Raw genomic sequence first — 15,000 nt, 5'->3', positions numbered from 1 at the left:
TTCTTCTTGTGAGGAACCCTAAGGTGCTTATAGAGGCCTGTCAGAACATTTGGACTGTGGTTACCAATGGTTACGAGGGCCACGCCACCATATTGGAGGAGTGACAACAAAAGGAAGAATTTAACTCAGTCCCTAACTAAATAAAGGAAATATCTACCTTCCATGTCAAATTACACTATAAAAAAGAGGAAAAAAGACCACAGAGGAAGAGGTGATAATATGACAATATTACTGCCTCCAACATGGCAGCGTCTTCCTCGTAACCATTGGCAACCACTGGTAACCTGTAGTAACCAGCCTCCAAACAGGCCTCTGTTGGCTCACTTTGGATCATAGAAGAACCTCGGATTAACTGCTAATATATTTAAAGTGTACTTACAAGTAAGTAGGTGTGCACATACATACACACACATAGACGCTCACACACACTTAACATCAAGGTTACACACACACACATACACACACACACACACATTAACAGAAGCTTTTCAATAACTTAACATAATTTCAACTGTAATTTCTTTCCTGTCTCTCTCCGTCCCTCTCTCTCTCTCTCTCGCTCTTTCTCTCCCTCCCTCTCTCTCTCTCTCTCTCTCTCTCTCCAGGAGAGAGTGTGTGACAGTCCTTCTCTCTCTCCATCTGTTGATGAGACCAACACTCCTCTGCAGTCGCAGCCCAGCAGCTCGGCCTCCAGCTCGCCCGAAAGACTGGGTACACACACACACACACACACACACACACACACACACACACACACACATACACACACACAGTTACACACACAGACACAGATACACACACACATACACAATAGTACATGCACATATATAAACACACATGTATACGCACTTGAAAGGCACATGCATACACTCGTACACGCATATCATGCATATATTCATGTACCTATCCACACACACACACACACACACACACACACACACACACACACACACACTGACTGTCACTGGTTTCATATTTCAACAGGACTGGCCTCAGCTGATGCAGATGTTGCACTGACCAACCCTGCTGCACCCATCAAGAAAATGACAAAGGACAAAGGTTGGACCACACACACACACACACAGAAATGCAAACTCAGAAATACACACTTACCCCTGTTTCCTGTTACAACACACAAGATAGAGACATCCACACACACACACACACACTTGTATAACTGAGGATATTCCATTACCCACCTTAATCCAAACCCTCACCCATTTTCCTCTGACATCTGACAAATTGTCCTCACTTAGAGGGCTTTCCTCATCTCTCTGTCTACACACACACACACACACACACACACACGCACACTGACTCAAATACACACACATACACACACACACACATAGAGACACAAACAGACTAAGACACTCATACACAAACGCACGCATAAGCACATAGATACACACAAATATACAGACAAATACACACATACACAAATGCGCAAATGTACACACCCACACACACACACACACACACAAACAGACACAAACAGATACGTCAGGATGTTCTGCTTTCCCTATTGATCACCTGTCTCCAAGCCATCAATCAGATGAGAGAGGGAGAGAGAGAGAGGGATGGAGGGATGGAGGGAGGGGAGCTAAGTGAAGGAGGGATGGTTAAAAGGGGTTAAAAGGTCAGACACTAAAAGCATGCAGGGCCTCTCCTCCCTCCCTCCCTCTCCCCTCCTCCCTCCTTCTTTTTCCATTCTTATAACCCATTCTGTTTTCATCTAATTCTTGACTCTCCTCTCTTCCCCTCCCTCCTTCTCTCCCTCCCTCCTTCCCTCTCTCTTTCCCTTCATTTCCACTCCATTCTTAACCCTGAAGCTTCACTGCAGCCGTCAGCCACAGAAGGAACGCTTCCTTTGAAATCAATAAGGGAAAAAAAAAAATAATAATCAGTTGCAACCTTGCAGCTCCTCTAAGGTGCATGAATAAAAAATAATCAAAAGAATTTAATAAAAATAAAAAAATGAATTCAGCTACTCTTAGAGCAAAGCTTTAATATTAAAAAGACGACACGTTTCGGGAATCCCTGATGAAGGCCACTGCAGCTGAAACACTGAATTCATTGAATGCTTTGTCAATTGTTCTCCAATAGCAGCTGGATTTTTTAATCAGTTGCATTTCTGTTGCGTCGCACTGACATGGCATCGGTTTTGCGTTGGTATGGCGCTGTGTTGGCGTTGTCTTGGCGTTACGTTGGCATGGAGATGGCGTCGCGTTGCATTGCGTCGTGTTGGAATTAGATTGGCGTTGTGTTGGCGTTACGTTTGGTGTTGTGTTGGCATTGTACTGGTGTTTTATTGGTGCTGGATCGGTATTGCGTTGGTGTTGGGTTACCACTGCATTGGCATGGCGTTGGTGCTGTGTTGCTGTTGCATTGTGTTGACATTATCTTGGCATTGGAATTAGATTGGCATTGTGTTGCCGTTGTGTTTGGTGTGTTGGTGTTGCGTTTCTGTTCTGTAGCCACTGCATTCGTGTTGCGTTGGCGTTACGTTGGCATGGCGATGATTTTGTGTTGCGTTGCGTTGTGTTGGAATTAGATTGGCGTTGTGTTGGCGTTACGTTTGGTGTTGTGTTGGCATTGTACTGGTGTTTTATTGGTGCTATTGGTGTTGGGTTACCATTGTATTGGCATGGCGTTGGCGTTGCATTAGTGTTGCGTTGCTGTTGCATTGGTGCTGTGTTGCCGTTGCATTATCTTGACATTGGATTCCCATTGCACTGGCATTGGAATTAGATTGGTGTTGTTTAGCCGTTGCACCCACGTTGTTTTGGTGCTGCACTGGTATTCTGTCGGAGCTGCATTAGTCTTGTGTTGGCATCGCTGGTGTTTTGTTGGAATTGCATTCGTGTTGTATTGGCATTACATCCAATGGAAGAGTCTAAGGTTAAAAATTGCCAGTTCTCAGTTGGTTGATGTGTTCACCCTCATCCTTCCTCCACCCCTCCTCCCTGCTCTCCTTTGTTTTAATCCTCTTCAGCTCTCGCGTCCTCCTCTCCCTGCCCGCTTTCCCTTTCTCTCCTTCCTTCCTCCTTCTCTCGATTCCTCCTCTCCTTCTCCTCTTTTTTACCTCCCCACTCAAATTTTCTCCTCTCCTCCCTCTCTTCTTCCATTTTTCCATCTTCTCCCCTTTATCTCTTCTTCCTCCCGTCTCCTGTCTGTCCTCCACCTCTTTTTCTATCACTCCTCCTCGACTTTACTCTCCACCCATCCTCCCATTTCTTTATTTTTATCCTCCTTCACTCTCTTGTTCTCTCCATACCTTTTTTTTACCCCGATAACATTTCATCTCTGATAGGAAAGCTTTGTCAGTCACTCAGAGAAAGAGAAGGATAGAGAGATATGGGGGAGAACAGGAGAGGGAGAAAGAGAGGAAGAGAAAATAAGTAAAACAAGTGTAAATGGAGAGAGAGAAAGAAACAGAATAGAAAGGAGATAAAACAAAGAAAGGGGAGAAGAGGAATACAGAAAATGGAAATAGAATAAGTGTGGAAGAGAAAGGGTAAGAGAGGGGTGAACGAGAAGAGGAAGACAAGAGAAAGGGAATAAGTAGGGTTTAGAAAAGAGAGAAAAGAGGGTGAAAATGATGAAAGAGAAAGAAAAAGAAAGGGGGCAGAGAATAGGTGAGAGAGGGAGGGAATGAGGGAGAGGGGGAGATAGGGATGGAAAGAGGGAGGGAGAGGGAGAGAAATATATGGGGAAAGATAGAGAGATGAAATGGAGAGCAGAGAGGAATGGAAAGATAGAGGGAGGAAGAATGAAAGTGGTTCGAGTTTAAGTGAGAGAGAAATGGGGGAAGGAATGAAAGAAAGAACGAGCGAAAGATAGAAAGAGAGAGAGAGAGGGAGGGCAGCGAAAGAAAGAAAATGGGTAGAGAAAGTGAGAGAAGAAGGAAAGAGACAGGGAACGAAGGGCGGTGAAAGATGGAGATGGAGAGAGAGAGAGGAAAGGAAGAATAATGTGCAGGGAAAAAAGAAAGTGGGCAAAAAGTGATGAAGAGAGAGAGAGAGAGTGAGAGGAAAGGTGGTGGAATAGAGTATAGGGATGTATGGATGAAGTGGCAGATAGGGGAATAGAGATACGTGTGTGTGTGTGTGTGTGTGTGTGTGTGTGTGTGCTCATCGTGAGTGCGTCACAGTGCCTGCTCAGCCCTTAATGCCTAACACACTGACAACTGGGTTAACTCTGCTGTGAAATTAACGCTGATTAAGATGCTCTCTCTCTCTCTCTCACACACACACACACACACACACACACATACACATACACACACAGCCACAGACAGACACACACACACACACGCACTCACACACACACTCAAGGATGTCTTTAATCCTTGCCAATTAGTACCGCACATGATTGTCAGAATACTAACGACCTGTGTGTGTGTGTGTGTGTGTGTGTGTTTGGTGTAATTGATTTCTCTGATGCTGCTTCATTGCCTTTTATACCTTAGTAAACCTTAACATTGCATAAACTTCACTCTAAGCTCCTGAAAGCGTATCATTGACGAAAACCATGCACGTATATTTCTCAGCAACGAAGAAAAGATTATTTTCTATTTTTGACGCCATTTTTGGAATTATACATCGGGTTGTTGATGGAATGGAGTTGATTGGTCTGTTGGTCAATTGATGAGAACATAGACGCCAAAATCATCCATGTATATCCAGTAGATCATTGGCTCCGATGCTCCATGCTAACACTTTAGCATACACTGTGTTGAGTGATAGGAGGTTCCATGCTAACGCTTTAGCATATACTGTGTTGAGTGATAGGAGGTTCCATGCTAACGCTTTAGCATATACTGTGTTGAGTGATAGGCTCCATGCTAACGCTTTAGCATACACTATGTTGAGTGATAGGAGGTTCCATGCTAACGCTTTAGCATACACTATGTTGAGTGATAGGAGGTTCCATGCTAACGCTTTAGCATACACTATGTTGAGTGATAGGAGGCTCCATGCTAACGCTTTAGCATACACCCTCAACTGCATACAGTAAATAAAGGCTTTAAAAATAAGTGAAAACTAGCTTAGCGTGAGTTTTGAAAAGCAACCTGAAAAAAGAACTGTGAAAAATACGACAAAATCAAAATGAATGCTCATTACTACAAGTTAGCAACTAACGTTACTGCTAACATACATTTAGCAAGGTATGCTATGCTAACGTTACATGTTCAACACAGGATTCAGCCCAGTTACAATGAAGAAGTACAACAAAGAGCATCCAAAACATAAATAAATTGAATGTTGTAAAATTACATGACTTACCTGATCAGGAAACTGAATTGAATCTTCTCCCAGCTAGCCAAACTCTTCCACAACCAGTTTGAACTGAAAACTGGATCGGCATATCGTAATTTGAAGTTTTAATCATTTGTGACTCTCTCTTACAGAAGACTCCTCATTGGGTCTGCCTGCAGTGAAGCCAGGTTTTGATAGGCTGCCGTCGGGACAAGCCCTGCCCCCCGGCTTCCCAGCTCCGTTCCTATTCGCCGACGGCCTGTCGTCAGTGGAGACCCTGCTCACCAACATACAGGTACGATGATTTTTATCAAGTCTGATTTTAACACTTTTTGTTTTCTTTGTTTGTTTTTGGGGAAAGGGGTTGAGGGTGAGATCGCTGTGTGATTGTTTTAGCAAAAATACATAAAAGGAGTTTTTTTACTGTGATTATGGATGATTAAGGGCAGTGAAGTCCATAATTACAGTAAAGTTCATCCTCTCAGGTATTAAGGCTTTTGGACAATGTATAAAATATAAGATAAGATTAAACTAATGATCCCCGTGGGGAAATTGGGGCGCTGCAGCAGCAAAATAATAAGAGCATTTTAGAATATAGATAAGACTATAGCAAATAGGAGGAATTACACATAACTCAACCAACAATTTCAACACGTTAAGAATATTAAGTGGAAATGTGTGAAAGGTGTGGAAAACTAACAATTACAGCATGATGAGGGTATGCAAAGTAGAACATACTGAGGCAAAGATAAAAATGAATGAGAAAAGGGCTTTTATAGAAATGTTATAATACACTTTAATAATAATGAGCAGCAGCTATCTTAACAGTGTTACAAAGTGCTTCACAAAACAAATACAAAATCCAGCAGTAAAACAGAATAAAAAAAAACACAAAGGATCAGAAAACATAATTGAAAGGTAAAATTTAAGGAAAAGATTTAAAAGAGGACATAAAATCAACAGTAAAACCAAATTGTGACTTCAGGCTAATATGATGCTAATAATATGATATGAGATGTACAAACTGATTATGGCTTTTATACCAATAGATTAATTGAAACTAACTGTTTGAGCAATATTACACAACATAAAGTTTCAATCAAGCAATCAATTTGTCAAAGACTCAAAGATGCAAAACTGTGATGAGTTTGTAATCTTTTTGTTTTTTTGTTTTCCTTTGGTTTTATTTTTATGGATATACACAACTTTGCCATTGGTAACTGTGGTATAAAAGCCATAATACCCTTGTGGACGTTCTTTACTGGGATTGCAGGGACTTCAGAGCCACCAACATACCCATTATCCCAATAAAGGACGCCATCTGCTATTGCTACCCAGCATGCATTTGACAGACGGTGACATGCAGGAGGCGGCCAAGTCCAGCCTCTTTAGGTTTATATGTGAAGGTTCAACATAAATCCAAATGAACACCAAATATTCACAAGAAGATATTATGGCTTTGTAAAAAATCATACTGAAACAGCTTTGGAAACTGTTTTAAAACTGTTTCATGAAGATATTTAGGCCCAGATTTCACAAAACGAGACTACGGATGTCTCAACTTTTATTTTGGAGCTATATTTACACCGATGTTTTTGGTGCAGACTGTCGTATCAGCATCTATTCAACGTAAAAATGATGAAGTGATGTCTTTAAGGTTGTTTTTGTATAAGCAGACACCTCTAAAACTTTTGGTTGATCACCCTTCTAAATCAGCGGGCTGCCAATATTTAAGCATTCTCTCTCTCTCTCTCTCTCTCTCTCTCTCTCTCTCTCTCTCTCTCTCTCTCTCTCTCTCTCCCTCTCTCTCTCCTCAGGGCCTGCTGAAGGTGGCGGTGGAGAACGCCCGGGTGCAGGACAAGCAGATCCAGGCGGAGAAGAGAGAGCTGAAGATGGAGCTGTACAGAGAGAGAGAGATGAGGGAGAGTCTGGAACGACAGCTCACCTCCGAACTACAGAGCAGAGGTTAGACAGACAGATAGATAGATAGATAGATAGATAGATAGATAGATGGTATGAATATGTGTATATCTCTTCAGTAAAACTCACCTGAATACAGTGAATAAAGGGTCTAAAAACAAGTGAAAACTAGCTTAGCGCTAGTTACATGCTAGCTAGATGTGAGTGTCTTGGTGTGCAAGTTTTGAAAAGCAACCTGAAAATATAACACTGAAAAATAACATAAAATCACCAAACAAACGGCTCACTACTACAACTTAACCACTAAAGATACAGCTAACATACACTTTGCAAGGCCTGCTACGCTAATGCTACATACTCAGAGTGAGTTACAACAAAGAAAGTCCAACAAACAAATATGCAAAACGTAAATCACACACAAACACACAAATGTTGTAAAATGACACGACTTATCTCATCAGGAAAGCAGGGAAGTTTAAATTAATCTTCCACCAGCCAGCCAAGCAATTTGAATTGTAGAGAAATGTGAAATGGAAAAAGCAACTTTCCCATGAAACTGCAGTCACTGACCTACAAAAGTTAAGTACAGACTCGACGGAAAAAAAATGTGAACAGGGTTAAATGCAAACAAGGCTACTCCTAATTATCAGGGGCGTTTTTTACCCCTTTATTTTTATTTTCACAGGCATTTTAGGAACTTTCAAGGAAAACTTTCCCCCGATACTTGCCTCCGTTACTTTCTGTTTGTTTCCAAAGCATTTCAATGTACAGTATGTGTATGTATAAATTATACAATGTGAAAAAATGTAATAAATACTACACTTGAGGTAGTATAAATGGAAGAAATCAAACTTCAGAATATAAATAATCGTTATCTATAAAGACAATAAGTTTCATTCATAAATAAATTTAAAAAATATGTTTTTAGTAGCATGTTTTCCACCTACACACAAAGTCTTTTCCTCTTCACCAAACTCTATGGGAAGTTTTCCTCAACATTATGGAGAGAAGAGAAAAATCTGGAACATATTTTTTAAAATCAGGCTAGTGTCTCTTATTGCCCCATAATTAACCACATAAAGATTTATATTTTCGGGAACACGACTTAAATTTTCAGGATGTGCTGTAATCCGATTATAAACCCATTAGAAACACTGATACATTTTTATTACACAATTAGCATCAGAAAAACATGCAATTATGTTCGATTTAATATTACATCATTAACTATAAAGTCGCCCCATTAAGTATTCAACCCCCTAGAGTTTTTTTGTACAGTGTGTTTATTCTTTTATGCTCTGATTATAATAATTATCCTGCAATCACAATGGGCTTATAATGCTCTGAAAGGAAAAAATCCACCTTGAAACACTGTTAAAAATCAGATGTTGGTGATGTATCTTTGCATTTCTGGGCCCGTTTAGTTGTTTGTAGTATTTTTCCAGATGTTTCCAGCAGCTCCAGTGCAGTTTGATATGAGAAAATGTTTCAGGATGTAAAACCTCAGCGGTAAACGTCAGGTTTTGGTGTCAGTCCCTCAGAATCAAAGAGCGAGGGCTTCTCTCTAGAGCCGCCATTTTTGCACCGAGAGACGTTCAACAATCATACAGGGAGAAATCCATCGTAGAAGAGGAGAGAGACCAGTTTCTCCACCCGCAGGAGCAGGAGAGAGACCAGTTTCTCCACCCACAGGAGCAGGAGAGAGACCAGTTTCTCCACCCACAGGAGCAGGAGAGAGACCAGCATGCACTGCAGCAGGAGAGACATGTTGGGGTTTGAGTGAGGGGAGACTGGAAACTGTTGCTCTTTGCTATCTCTCTCTCCACCTACATGTTAACCCACAGCTGAATGCAACAGGTTCAGGCCCATTCTCTCGGGACTGTCGAAAGGCATTCTGGGAAATGTAGGAAATCACTACCTGAAGTAGGAGTAGACGAGGCAGGTTGAGGGAAAGTGGGTTCGCCAAAAAAGTAAATTACAACACTTCATCGAAGGGTGGATTCCTCCTTTAAGATGCTTTATAACTTATAATTCAAGTAAAATCTCCTCTTCTTCTTCCTCCTCCTCTGCCTCCTCCTCCACCTCTTCTTCCTCCTCCTCCACCTCCACCGCTTCCTCCTCCTCCAACTCCTCCCTCTCCACCTCCTCCTCCTCTTCCTCTTACTCCTCCTCTTTTTCCTCCTCCTCCTCCTCTTACTCCTCCTCTCCCTCCTCCTCCTCATCTTCCTCCTCCTGTTCCTCCTCCTGCACCTCCTCTTCCTGCTCCCCTTCCTCCTCCTCCACCTCCTCTTCTTCCTCTTCTTCCTCCTCCTCCACCTCCTCCTCATCCTCCTATTCCTTCTCCTCTTCCTTCTCCACGTCCTCCTCTTCCTCCTCCACCTCCTCTTCATCTTACTCCTCTTCCTCCTCCTCCACCTCCTCCTCTTCCTCCTCCACCTCCTCTTCTTCCTCTTCTTCCTCCTCCTCCACCTCCTCCTCATCCTCCTATTCCTCCTCCTCTTCCTCCTCCTCCACCTCCTCTTCCTCCTCCTCCTCTCTCTCCTCCTCCCCTTCCTCCTCCTCCACCTCCTCTTCTTCCTCTTCTTGCTCCTCCTCCACCTCCTCCTCTTCCTCCTCCTCCACCTCCTCCTCCTCTTCCTCTCACTCCACCGCTTCCTCCTATTCCTCCACCTCCTCTTCTTCCTCCTCCTCCTCCTCCACCTCCTCCTCTTCCTCCTCCACCTTCTCTTCATCTTACTCCTCCTCTTCCTCCACCTCCTCTTCCTCCTCCTCTTCCTCCTCCTCCTCTTCCTCCTCCTCCTCTCTCTCCTCCTCCCCTTCCTCCTCCTCCACCTCCTCTTCTTCCTCTTCTTGCTCCTCCTCCACCTCCTCCTCTTCCTCCTCCTCCTCCTCCTTCACCTCCTCCTCCTCCTCTTCCTCCTCCTCCTCTCACTCCACCGCTTCCTCCTATTCCTCCTCCTCCTCTCTCTCCTCCACCTCCTCCTCCTCCTCCTTCACCTCCTCCTCTTCCTCCTCCTCTTCCTCCTCTTCCTCCTCCCCCCCCCCCCCCCCCCCCAGCCTCCATCCAGAAGCGTCTGAAGAAGGAGAAGAAGGCGAAGCGGAAGCTGCAGGAGGCTCTGGAGTTTGAGTCGAAGCGGAGGGAGCGGGTGGAGGACGCTCTGAAGCACTCGTCCTCCTCCTCCCCCTCCCCCGAGCCGCTGCACGCCGCCAACTCCAACAAGAACGGTACGAGGGCACGTACGTTACCTTTCATTCAGTCTTCTCCTCTTTCTTTTTCCTCCCTTCTTTGGTTCTCTCGGTCTCTTTTTTTGTTGTTTTCTTTGATTCTCGTCTTGCTTGATTTCTTGTTGTAGTTTTTGTCTCGCTGAGTCAGCTTCTTTCTGACTTTCTCTGGTTGTTTCTCATATTCTCGCTTTCTTTGTTTTCTTCCTTCTTTCCTTTCTTTCTTTCTTGTCTCTTCCTCTATCTCTTGCTTACTTTGTTTTCTCCTTCCTTCCTTCCTTTCTTGTTTTTTTTGTCTTCCTCTATCTCTTGCTTACTTTGTTTTCTATTTCCTTCCTTCCTTTCTTGTTTTTTTTTGTCTTCCTCTATCTCTTGCTTGCTTTGTTTTCTTCCTTCTTTCCTTTCTTTCTTTCTTTCTTTCTTTCTTGTCTCTTGCTCTATCTCTTGCTTACTTTGTTTTCTCCTTCCTTCCTTGTTTTTTTTGTCTTCCTCTATCTCTTGCTTACTTTGTTTTCTATTTCCTTCCTTCCTTTCTTGTTTTTTTTGTCTTCCTCTATCTCTTGCTTGCTTTGTTTTCTTCCTTCTTTCCTTTCTTTCTTTCTTTCTTTCTTTCTTGTCTCTTCCTCTATCTCTTGCTTACTTTGTTTTCTCCTTCCTTCCTTGTTTTTTTTGTCTTCCTCTATCTCTTGCTTGCTTTGTTTTCTTCCTTCTTTCCTTTCTTTCTTTCTTTCTTTCTTGTCTCTTCCTCTATCTCTTGCTTGCTTTGTTTTCTTCCTTCTTTCCTTTCTTTCTTTCTTTCTTTCTTGTCTCTTCCTCTATCTCTTGCTTACTTTGTTTTCTCCTTCCTTCCTTCCTTTCTTGTTTTTTTTGTCTTCCTCTATCTCTTGCTTGCTTTGTTTTCTTCCTTCTTTCCTTTCTTTCTTTCTTGTCTCTTCCTCTATCTCTTGCTTGCTTTGTTTTCTTCCTTCTTTCCTTTCTTTCTTTCTTGTCTCTTCCTCTATCTCTTGCTTACTTTGTTTTCTCCTTCCTTCCTTGTTTTTTTTTTGTCTTCCTCTATCTCTTGCTTGCTTTGTTTTCTTCCTTCTTTCCTTTCTTTCTTTCTTTCTTTCTTGTCTCTTCCTCTATCTCTTGCTTACTTTGTTTTCTCCTTCCTTTCTTGTTTTTTTTTTGTCTTCCTCTATCTCTTGCTTGCTTTGTTTTCTTCCTTCTTTCCTTTCTTTCTTTCTTTCTTTCTTTCTTGTCTCTTCCTCTATCTCTTGCTTACTTTGTTTTCTCCTTCCTTCCTTCCTTTCTTGTTTTTTTTTGTCTTCCTCTATCTCTTGCTTGCTTTGTTTTCTTCCTTCTTTCCTTTCTTTCTTTCTTTCTTTCTTTCTTGTCTCTTCCTCTATCTCTTGCTTACTTTGTTTTCTCCTTCCTTTCTTGTTTTTTTGTCTTTCTCTATCTCTTGCTTACTTTGTTTTCTCCTTCCTTCCTTCCTTTCTTGTTTTTTTTGTCTTCCTCTATCTCTTGCTTGCTTTGTTTTCTTCCTTCTTTCCTTCCTTTCTTTCTTTCTTTCTTGTCTCTTCCTCTATCTCTTGCTTACTTTGTTTTCTCCTTCCTTTCTTGTTTTTTTTTTGTCTTCCTCTATCTCTTGCTTGCTTTGTTTTCTTCCTTCTTTCCTTTCTTTCTTTCTTTCTTTCTTGTCTCTTCCTCTATCTCTTGCTTACTTTGTTTTCTCCTTCCTTTCTTGTTTTTTTTTGTCTTCCTCTATCTCTTGCTTGCTTTGTTTTCTTCCTTCTTTCCTTTCTTTCTTTCTTTCTTTCTTGTCTCTTCCTCTATCTCTTGCTTACTTTGTTTTCTCCTTCCTTCCTTCCTTTCTTGTTTTTTTTTGTCTTCCTCTATCTCTTGCTTGCTTTGTTTTCTTCCTTCTTTCCTTTCTTTCTTTCTTTCTTTCTTTCTTATCTCTTCCTCTATCTCTTGCTTGCTTTGTTTTCTTCCTTCTTTCCTTTCTTTCTTTCTTTCTTTCTTTCTTTCTTGTCTCTTCCTCTATCTCTTGCTTGCTTTGTTTTCTTCCTTCTTTCCTTTCTTTCTTTCTTTCTTTCTTGTCTCTTCCTCTATCTCTTGCTTACTTTGTTTTCTCCTTCCTTTCTTGTTTTTTTTTTTGTCTTCCTCTATCTCTTGCTTGCTTTGTTTAAAGGATAAGGCCGGTGTTTTTTAATGCATTGCTTACCGTCAACAAATCCTATAAAAATAACAAAATCAGCAATGATTTTCTTTGAAAGAGCCATGCCGTTGCTCTGGGCAACATATTTCATCATCACGATGCACCGGGCCGGCCGACTTTTTCCTCAAACAACTTAATAAGCCGGCCGTAAACACTATGCGATCTCAGGAAAGTAGTTCCGTAGCACAGAAAATAGTCCCCGGTGTAATGAAGAATTTGTTCCCGTTTGAATTTGATTTGGTAATAACTACAACAGTCTGACTTTTCATGGTAACAGTTAGCGAGTTTTAAAATGTAAACTATGTCTCTGTGAGCTGTATTTAAAGGTTTTTAGCTTCCAATTGGAGCCAATGACTTCCGAGTTGAAGGGTAAAAACGGAACGTGGGAAGTCAGAAAGTAACGGGAGGAGAGCAAACACATTGTTGATGTTGTTATTTTCATAGGATTTGTTGACGGTAAACAATGTATTAAAAAACACCAGACTTATCCTTTAATTCCTCCTTTTCATCACTCCCTCTGTCCTTATTTCCTTCCTTTCTTTCTTGTTTTTTTCTCTTCCTCTATCTCTTGTTTGCTTTGTTTTCTTCTCCCTTTCTTCTTTTCATCATTCCTCCCTTCTTTCTTTACTTTATTTTTCTTTCTTTCTTTCTTTCTTTCTTTCTTTCTTTCTTTCCTTCTTGTTTTTTCTCTTCCTCTATCTCTTGTTTGTTTTGTTTTCTTCTCCCTTTCTTCTTTTCATCATTCCTCCCTTCCTTCTTTACTTTATTTTTCTTTCTTTCTTTCTTTCTTTTTCTTTCTTTCCTTCTTGTTTTTTCTCTTCCTCTATCTCTTGTTTGCTTTGTTTTCTTCTCCCTTTCTTCTTTTCATCATTCCTCCCTTCCTTCTTTACTTTATTTTTCTTTCTTTCTTTCTTTCTTTCTTTCTTTTTCTTTCTTTCCTTCGTGTTTTTTCTCTTCCTCTATCTCTTGTTTGCTTTGTTTTCTTCTCCCTTCTTTTCATCATTCCTCCCTTCTTTCTTTACTTTATTTTTCTTTCTTTCTTTCTTTCTTTCTTTCTTTCCTTCTTGTTTTTTCTCTTCCTCTATCTCGTTTGCTTTGTTTTCTTCTCCCTTTGTTCTTTTCATCATTCCTCCCTTCCTTCTTTACTTTATTTTTCTTTCTTTCTTTCTTTCTTTTTCTTTCTTTCCTTCATGTTTTTTCTCTTCCTCTATCTCTTGTTTGCTTTGTTTTCTTCTCCCTTTCTTCTTTTCATCATTCCTCCCTTCTTTCTTTACTTTATTTTTCTTTCTTTCTTTCTTTTTCTTTCTTTCCTTCTTGTTTTTTCTCTTCCTCTATCTCTTGTTTGCTTTGTTTTCTTCTCCCTTCTTTTCATCATTCCTCCCTTCTTTCTTTACTTTATTTTTCTTTCTTTCTTTCTTTCTATCTTTTTCTTTCTTTCCTTCTTGTTTTTTCTCTTCCTCTATCTCGTTTGCTTTGTTTTCTTCTCCCTTTCTTCTTTTCATCATTCCTCCCTTCCTTCTTTACTTTATTTTTCTTTCTTTCTTTCTTTCTTTTTCTTTCTTTCCTTCGTGTTTTTTCTCTTCCTCTATCTCTTGTTTGCTTTGTTTTCTTCTCCCTTTCTTTTCATCATTCCTCCCTTCCTTCTTTACTTTATTTTTCTTTCTTTCTTTCTTTCTTTGTTTTTTTCTCTTCCTCTATATCTTGCTTGCTTTTTCTTCATCCCTTCTTTTCATCATTCCTTCCTTCCTTCATTCCTTTTTCTTTTTCTTTCTTTCCTTCTTGTTTTTTCTCTTCCTCTATCTCTTGTTTGCTTTGTTTTCTTCTCCCTTTCTTCTTTTCATCATTCCTCCCTTCCTTCTTTACTTTATTTTTCTTTCTTTCTTTCTTTTTCTTTCTTTCCTTCTTGTTTTTTCTCTTCCTCTATCTCCTGTTTGCTTTGTTTTCTTCTGCCTTCTTTTCATCATTCCTCCCTTCTTTCTTTACTTTATTTTTCTTTCTTTCTTTTTCTTTCTTTCCTTCTTGTTTTTTCTCTTCCTCTATCTCTTGTTTGCTTTGTTTTCTTCTCCCTTTCTTCTTTTCATCATTCCTCCCTTCCTCCCTTCCTTCTTTACTTTCTTTTTCTTTCTTTCTTTTTCTTTCTTTCCTTCTTGTTTTTTCTCTTCCTCTATCTCTTGTTTGCTTTGTTTTCTTCTCCCTTTCTTCTTTTCATCATTCCTCCCTTCCTCCCTTCCTTCTTTACTTTATTTTTCTTTCTTTCTTTCTTTTTCTTTCTTTCCTTCTTGTTTTTTCTCTTCCTCTATCTCTTGTTTGCTTTGTTTTCTTCTCCCTTTCTTCTTTTCATCATTCCTCCCTTCCTTCTTTACTTTATTTTTCTTTCTTTCTTTCTTTCTTTGT

At 40.6% G+C, this 15,000-nt stretch overlaps 1 protein-coding gene across 1 annotated transcript in view; it reads left to right on the top strand.

The window, feature by feature from the left end:
• The window catches only part of dachb (dachshund b), a 103,380-nt gene that overhangs the window by 80,689 nt on the left and 7,691 nt on the right, over positions 1-15,000 (top strand). The window contains exons 7-11 of the mRNA XM_078291828.1: positions 606-711; positions 985-1,059; positions 5,414-5,556; positions 7,079-7,226; positions 10,239-10,406. Of these exons, the coding sequence (XP_078147954.1) occupies positions 606-711; positions 985-1,059; positions 5,414-5,556; positions 7,079-7,226; positions 10,239-10,406 (640 nt within the window). The remainder of the gene's footprint in view (positions 1-605; positions 712-984; positions 1,060-5,413; positions 5,557-7,078; positions 7,227-10,238; positions 10,407-15,000) is intronic.

Source organism: Centroberyx gerrardi, chromosome 23 (assembly GCF_048128805.1).
Source record: "Centroberyx gerrardi isolate f3 chromosome 23, fCenGer3.hap1.cur.20231027, whole genome shotgun sequence".
Taxonomy (NCBI): Eukaryota; Metazoa; Chordata; class Actinopteri; order Beryciformes; family Berycidae; genus Centroberyx; species Centroberyx gerrardi.
The sequence above is the reverse complement of the archived record's forward strand: the minus strand, read 5'-3'. Positions and strand labels throughout refer to the sequence as shown.